The sequence below is a fragment of the Lactuca serriola genome, chromosome 7 (genome assembly GCF_051521515.1).
Source record: "Lactuca serriola cultivar US96UC23 chromosome 7, Lser_US96UC23_V15, whole genome shotgun sequence".
NCBI lineage: Eukaryota > Viridiplantae > Streptophyta > Magnoliopsida > Asterales > Asteraceae > Lactuca > Lactuca serriola.
Window position 1 is genome coordinate 43,827,670 of NC_136414.1, and position 8,352 is coordinate 43,836,021.

At 35.2% G+C, this 8,352-nt stretch overlaps 1 protein-coding gene and 1 long non-coding RNA gene across 2 annotated transcripts; one reads left to right on the forward strand and one right to left on the reverse strand.

Moving 5' to 3' along the window:
• Positions 1-1,226: 1,226 nt before the first annotated feature.
• On the reverse strand, positions 1,227-5,760 carry LOC145063287 (putative receptor-like protein kinase At1g30570). Its single transcript, XM_079010877.1, has 6 exons — positions 3,421-5,760; positions 3,040-3,263; positions 2,457-2,592; positions 2,199-2,344; positions 1,970-2,093; positions 1,227-1,711 (listed from the first exon to the last, which is right to left on the reverse strand). Exons 1-6 carry the CDS (start codon positions 4,445-4,447, stop codon positions 1,413-1,415), a joined length of 1,956 nt encoding a protein of 651 aa, XP_078867003.1. The 5' UTR covers positions 4,448-5,760; the 3' UTR covers positions 1,227-1,412.
• A 251-nt stretch (positions 5,761-6,011) lies between these two features.
• On the forward strand, positions 6,012-6,481 carry LOC145063293 (uncharacterized). Its single transcript, XR_013687906.1, has 2 exons — positions 6,012-6,150; positions 6,265-6,481. It is a non-coding gene; the product is annotated as an uncharacterized LOC145063293 (long non-coding RNA).
• The last annotated feature ends 1,871 nt before the right edge of the window (positions 6,482-8,352 follow it).

Consider the following 8,352-nt stretch of genomic DNA (forward strand, 5'->3'; position numbering starts at 1 on the left):
TTCTTGTGTGATACGACCTTTAGTTTTCTGCTCCCCGCAACAAAAAAGGTCACTGCCAATCAACCGACTCTGTGATGGTAGCTCCGCACCCGAAAGTTCCTACCCTTTGAAAGTCGACTCTCAAAACGGCCTTGTACCTCTTCACGATCCCTAGGCTCTGATACCAATAATTGGCACAGGTCCTTAACAAAACACACACAACACACACTAGTCACGTATATATGTATGTGAAATCAACAGATAAAATATAGAGGACTACAAATCACACTCTTATTCATATCAATATATGTTATATATAGCTTCCTAATGCCCACGTGAATTCACAGATTCACATGAAACAAACCATACTACTTTCTTCCTAAAGACCCGTACAACTCCTTGAATCAGGTCAAAGCAAATACCAATTCAACTAATAACTATTATCTATAACATAAAACATAAAACAATAATAATTATTAAATCTAAAGTTTCAGCCATGCACGTGAGCTATGACTAACGAACCGATTAACCCAACATTAATATGTCTCTGATACCATATTACAGCTCATAGAAATGATGAATGAACTAACTTATTGTATTGATGAGAAGATATTACATTTATATCAACGAGAAAGTAATCTAACAACTAACTAATTTAGTTAAATTATGATAGTACCCTTCTAACAGAATTTACTAGAATAACCTCCAATATTTAGTCTTTCAATTCAACAAGTTTTTAACTTCTAAGAAGTATACAGGATGTAAAACACAACATACAACTACTAGTTTCATAAAAAATTTCCAAAAAATTAGTTTTGCAGGAAAATATATACCCTCTTAATTTATATAAAGTGTTTCAAAAATCGTTACATTAGATTTAGCCTAATTTACTGTAAGACCCGTTTCATGTTCAGATGTAAGTAGTAGCTTTAAAATGATTAGATGGAGTAAACTAGAAAGAAATATTAAACTTTAAGTATGTTTTCATGTTTTGATGGTAGTAGTAGTAGTAGTAAAGTATAATGTCTTAATTGGAAATAAAGTTGGTATAACCTTCTTCTTAATTAGTTCCTCTTGGCATTAAGGTGTATGCATGCATATAAATATCCTTTACAGTTGAAAACAGCTCATTTGTAATTAGTTAACAAAATCATCTACAAAGTTAGTTCAGTTTAACCTTTTGGGACGAGCACATAAGACTTGAATGGCATTTTGATTGAATTATGATCACATTGTGGTTAGTGGTATTTGAAATGGACATTTATAGTAGAGATCTGTTGTTTTAGGATGTAAAAACAGATTTCATTGAGTAAAGATTCTAAAAAATCACTAGATGCTGCCAAATTAGAAAAGTTAAAGTAGAACAAATAAAAGAGACCACATCAAACAAAACATAAGTTCTGTTAATACCCTGTTACACATATCTTTATCCATTATCTTTTAATGACATATATTCGTTCCAAGTTCATTAACACTTCTTCACTGGAAGGTCTATACTTTGGATCCACAGCTACACATGTTAATGCAAGTGCAACGCATTCAAAAGCACCTTCTACAGGGTAATTTTGTCCAAGATATGGATCTATTATTTTCTTTAGCTCGCTTATGTCTGCTAGGACTGAAGTTGCCCATTTTACCAAACCGAAGTCAAATTCTAATGCCCTGTGGCCTGTTAACGTTTCCAGCAACACTACTCCAAAACTATAGATGTCACTCTTCACACTCACAAGACCTGTAACATTAAAGTGTATTACAGCCACAAAATATGAATATCAAATTTTTGAGTCACTACGCTTGGGTAAATTTGTTGAAAGCAAACTATCATTCTTGAGGAAGTATGGTCTTCTGAGAAAAAGTACAAGCAATTTATCAAAAGGGCTCGATCTTATGTTTTGCAAGAAAGATTTGTTTTTTTTAACAAAAACCAAACAAAATAGTTGTAAAAGTTCACTCATTCATATATCAGTTTGCTACATGGTAATTAACCTACCCTTGAATGCATACTCGGGGGCCATATAAGCAAATGTACCCTTTATACATGTAGTTGCATCATTTTCTCCTGTTTTTGGTCCAAATTTTGCCAAATCAAACCCCCCTAGTTTTGCATTAAATTCCTGAAATAAGAAAGAGTCAAAATAAACACGGAACATAATGGCATAAAACCAAAAGCATCAAAGTGGTTCGCTCACCACCTAAACGCATAAGTAGCTTAAAACTACCTTATCCAACCATATATTAGTTGTTTTAACATCACGGTGTACGACTTGATTGTCTAAAGAATGTATATAAGCGAGTGCACGTGCTATTCCTATCATTATCTTAATTCTTGTTTCCCAGGAAAGTGGTTTCGCAACATCTCGTGCATCTAAAAAATAGTACATGTCACATCAACTACTTTATTGCAACAATTCAACTTTAAAGTAAAAGTAATCCAACAATAGTATTAATTTGTCATAGATGCAAGTAAAGTATATTACCTGTGAATAAGAAGTGGTGAAGACATCGATTCTGCATGTACTCGTAAACAAGCAAATATTTATCTTTCTCATCACAGTATCCCAAGAGGCTGATAATATTTGGATGAGTCAACCTTCCTAAGATTGTCACCTCCGTCTGATCTCACAACATTTGAAGTTAAATTTAGCAAAGGATTAGTAAAACAAAAATTTTAACATTTCTTTATTAAAAGACTCCACTAGTTAGTTGCGTTCACAACATAAAACATAAATATAAGTTCAATTCTAGCTGACGCATTACATTTTTTAAATACCATTTCTTATTATTTAGAATGCCAGGAACTTTATTATCAACTCTTACCCTATCATATGTGTATAAATTAAAACTATGGAGGTAACTCTCCATGAAACGTAATCATGGCATGTTCTACAGAAGTAGTTTATTAACTTTTTCTTCTTAATATTGGACCAAAATTTTGTTAATTTTTTTATTTTTGGATCACTGAATCGCTTGTAGTTTGAGAAATTCTACAATACAATCTCAAGCATAAAGAAAACTAAAACTTCATCATTCATATCAAACTAATATGTTGTAATTACTTACCTGCCAATATTGTGGATCATCAATATGGTATCTTTTAACAGCAACAGGAATTCCAACACCCTCTGTTGAAGGGATGAATGTGTTTTTGTCAACCCAACCTAAGAATACATCTGAAAACCCGTCTGCATTCAAGTGAAAAGCTTCACTAAATTCTCTTGTAGCCCTTTCTAAGTCGGAAAACTTGAGTACTTTCAAACTTGAATTTCTACTGGTATCATGAGCCCCTACAATGTAGTCAGCAGCATTTATACAAACAGACGAAATAGCTTATGGACTGTAGGAGATTCCAACAATCATCAATGTCCTGCTAATATATGCAAAGATGGGACACGTACAAATATTAAGAATGTATACAAAGAATTCAACATGAGTTTGAAATACCAGAGTTATCTCTGTTGGAAGGGAAGGGAAACATATCAAACATTCTTCCAAACATTGTTTTGCCCGCAACCTGCAAGGAACCATTGGCTTTCTCTTGTAAAGTCAGTACAGAATCAAGACTGACAACAACCTTAGCCATTGTTGGGCGTTGTTTTGGACTGTTGAGCAAACATCTCTCTGCAATTCGAACAAACTCCTTCAAACATTTTGTAGATATCTGAGCCCTTATATCAGAATCAATTATATCTTTCAAATTGCCGTTTTTGATTGAATCTTGAGCCCATGTCACTAAACCCTCATCAAGACTTCTATCCACCGCACGCTTCCGACACAACACTTCCAACAATACCACCCCAAAAGCATACACGTCAGACTTCCTAGTCAGCTTTCCAGTTGTGAAATAATTTGGATCGAGATACCCAAAGGTTCCTTTAACAAGTGTGTTGACATAAGTAGCCGGCTGATTTGTTGGGCCTATCTTGGACAACCCGAAATCAGAAATTTTAGCAGCCCAGCTTTCATGTAACAAGATATTTGAGGTCTTGATATCACGATGTATAACGCCCAATTCAATCCCAGTACCTGTGTGAAGGTAGTCTAAACCGCGAGCAGCACCTATACAGATCTTGAGTCGCTGAAGCCATGAAAGACCTGTATCGAGTTTATGGAGGTGGTCTTCCAGTGTTCCATTTGGCATGTATTCATATACCAGGATCATCTCTTTTTCATGATTACAATAACCAAACAAAGAAACAAGGTTACAGTGACGGAATTTGCATAGCATTTCAATTTCTGCCCAAAACTCTGCTTCCCCCTGGCTGGACATGGAATCCAACCGTTTAATGGCAGCAACAACATGACTTGATCCTTTGAAAACATTACCCTTGTAAACTTTTCCAAATCCCCCATGCCCAATAACTAAGGATTCGTCAAAGTTATCAGTTGCTGACAGAATCTCATGAAATTCAAAGATGCGGCATGGTTGTGACGATTCCATGGAGGACAAGGTGGATGGCTGAGGTTCCATGTAGGAGCGGAGGACGAGGTGGATAGTTAATATGGATGAAGAAGAAATAAACGTAGAAGACTATTAATGGAGTTTCGCATTCATTAGTCACAAACAAAATGGTGATCTTCTTCCTAGTGATCTTCGTCCTAGAAAGAGTGATGGAGCCCAGGTCGTGTATATAATGTTTGTAATTGTTTTTATGTTTTATTTTGAATGTTTATTTGTATCTATGTAGACGTTGAAAATATCTGAAAATAGAAAACATCAAGTAAAGATGATCACAAGCAACATATTTAACTCATACAACTTTTCTTGTTTCTTATTTTTTTTAGAAAACATCAACTAAAGATAATCATATTAGTAACCTATTTAACTCATACAACATTTTTTTTTAACTCATACAACTAATTTTTAATCTAAATTTAAGTTTTAAGTCGTAAGTTTTGCAATTAAAAGATATTCTTCCAGAATATATTTGGTCTCCTGTTTTTCCGCTGTTCCTTCGTGTGCTTTGTGGTTGACTATCTCACATGTAGCTTGGTGAACTAGGTATAATCAGTAGGCTAAAGTTCTTATTCTAGTTTTTTCCTATTCCCCTGTTTTGTCTTGTTCTCTTCTTCCTTCCTGTTCTCTGTTCAGTTTCCTTCCTCCGGCAACAAGGTTGCATAAGGTATCAGGTAGATACCTTACAATAATAATAATCTATTGATATTTAACGGTAATACCCACAATATGCAACTTTTATTAATAACTACAGTATGCAACTCATATTCATTATCAACATATTTATATTGTATATATCTATAATAGAACCTACTTATTGTTGATATGTAGAAGTTCACACAAAAGATCCTGGCTCAAGGCACATCCAATACATTGTTAGTTAATAAAAAGAAAATGACACAAAGTCCTTTATCTATTTATTCTAATACAAGAGTAATGGATTGGACACATGATGTCTTCTGGTTAATACGTTAAATGGTTTTTCCGTCCATTTTTCTCTTTTGGACATATGTTTGTCCATGTTCATTTGTAGGGTCTCTAAAGTTTAAAAACGTAATTACATATATGATCTAGGGTAAATTACATAGATGGTCCCTCTAGTTTAGGGCAATCTGCATGTTTGGTCCCTAACAACTTTTTTTTTTAGTTCGGACCGTCTCTACTTTATATTTTTGTTGCGTCTTCGGTCCCTACCAGACTTAATAAGACCATATTGCCCTTATTTTGTTTTTTTAATTAAATTGTTATTTATTTATTAATTTATATTTTATTTAAATAAAGTAAAGAAATTAAATAGTTCAACACTCACCCTCAACCTACCCACTTGTAAACCTAATCAGATTTATCTATTATTTATTCTATCTCCCTCTCCCTTCTCTAAACCAATGTAAAAAAAAAAACTCACTAGGCTACCGGACCAGGCAGGAAAACGCTAACCGTCGTCGGAAAACACTGTACGTCGTCGATATGTAGCCTAAAGCCGTCGATCTGCACTATCAACCATCAACACCATTGATAAGCACCATTGACTGTCTCTGAATGTCGTCGGAAAACTTCAAACATTGTCGATCTGCCCTCTTAGTCTGTCGATCTTCAACATCGAACATCTACTCCATCGATCTACACCACCAAATGTCGGCTCCATCGATCTACACCATCAATCTTCCCTCTAATGTCGTCGATCTACCCTCTAACCACATTCGTATCCGCCATTGTAGGTTTGGATCTGCACCGTCATCGACCTGTGCCATCACACCCACGAACACTCTCCTTTCTCGAATATTTCTCGTTTAATTTTTGGTTACGATTTCTCAATCGACTGTTTTTTTCAGTGGCTTAGGTGGAGATGTTTACTCCGATGGCAAAGGTGGTGGTTTTTCGAATGGGTGGGGTGAGGATTAAAGTGGGATGGAAAAGAAATAGAATGGTGGAGGATGGTGCAAATCGACGACGGACTTGTGCATTTTTTTCGTTCGTTTTTTCGGTAACAGAGGTGGTTTTTTAATCCATGTACTTTTTCTGATGAAATAGATATGTGTATTTTTTCCATAGGGTTTTTTTCTGTGTTTTTCTGCCATGATTTGGGTAGAGCAGATTTTTGCATCTTCCGATGAGAGGTTTGTGATTTTCCGAAGAGAGGAATGTGATTTTCCTGCGACCGAACAAAAGGAGGAGGGGGAGAGGAGGAGCGTTTGGTGGTGTAGGTTCTTGAATCAAACCAATATATATATATATATATATATATATATATATATATATATATATATATAGTCTATAATTTTGTCATTTTTGGTTTCATATTCATTGATTTATAGTCTCCTAAAGTTGGGATATCAAAGCTACGAATTTTTTTTCCTCAGCTTTATTTTTTGTATTTTGTGAAATTTTAAAACATGCATTCGACCCACTTTACCTGGTTCCTCGGGTTTTCGGTTTTAGACCCACTTTACCCGGTTCCATTTGACCCACTTTGATATTTCCAGGTTTTGCGGTTCTAGACCCACTTTACCCGGAACTGAACCGGAACCGGTTTCTATATACCGGTCCGGTTTTCGGTCCTAAAAAATCTCGTTAACCAGTTCCTGGGTTTTCAGAGTCCGGGTCCATCGGTCCGGGTTTGGACCCACTCTTATCCCTATGTGGTACTTTGGGGAGAACTCACTAAGTTTTGTGCTTACGTTTTTGGGGTTTAAATATTTTTAGGTACTTCCAGTTTCAAAAGGAAGAACCCGACTTGATCGCATTGCATCCCTTGAAGACTTTTTCCGCAATGATTGTTTATGATTTTACTCTGCTGTTTTTAGAATACTTTTACTCTGATCGTCTTTTGAGATAATATACGAAGGGTTTTGACTTATTTAAAATGAAAATTTTACTTGGTATTTTTGGGACATTACAAACCACCCCTGACTAAAATGTCTTGTGGTGTTAATGAAGTATATTGGTCTAGGGAAAAGGATTGTATGTACATTCGCGTACTTTATCCCCCCCCCCCCCCCCCCCCCCCACAATGTTTGTCTTTATTGACTAACACCAACTGACAAGGAATCCCCGAAAATTTATAGTCAACTCATTGTTTATAGTGATCCTTCAGGATAGATCTCATAAGATCATTGTTATAGGATCAGTATGTGAGGATCGACGGGATGGGTAACTAAGGGTAAAATGTCTTGTAGATAATTATGTTGTGTTGTTGGACAACAGTTGGTTTTGAAGGTTTATTAATTATGCATTGATATCATAATAATATTATGGGACTGAAAACCCTATGTATCTCACCAAGTTTTCCCAAACCTGACCCACTTAATTCATATGCATCAAAGGTAGAGTGTTAAGGCTGTTGGATCTTGAATAGGATGTCAAGTGATTAAGAGACAGTTTGCAATAGTGTTCAGGACTGTTAGGTCTTTACGTTGTAATTTATATACTGTATTCATTATGACATCCCTAGATATTTGTATTTTGAAACAACATCTTTACTCAAGATATTTTAATAAAACGAGACAGTTTTTGCATATGTTTTATCGGACTATGATTTTTGGCAAACAAAGATAATATGGTTTTGAAAGTGTAAAAGAAAAAAGTTTTTTTCGATTATGGAAAATAGGGGATGTAACACCTTTCTTTATGCCTAAACAAATGTGCTTATAAAAATCAAAAAAGAAGAATGTAAATTCTCCAATAAATCATAAGAACTAGGGATACACATTTGACCTGATGGAACCAGACCGGACAATAATAAAACTGAAACTGGGGTATTCAGTCTGGTTCTCAGTTATTATACCCCACTAAATCGGTTCTCGGTTCGGTTCGGGACAAGTTTAGAACCAAACACATTCCCAAAGAGAACACATACTTAAAGAAATGAACCAGAACCAAGGTATTCATTCCTGATCCCGATTCACCATTTCCCACTAAAT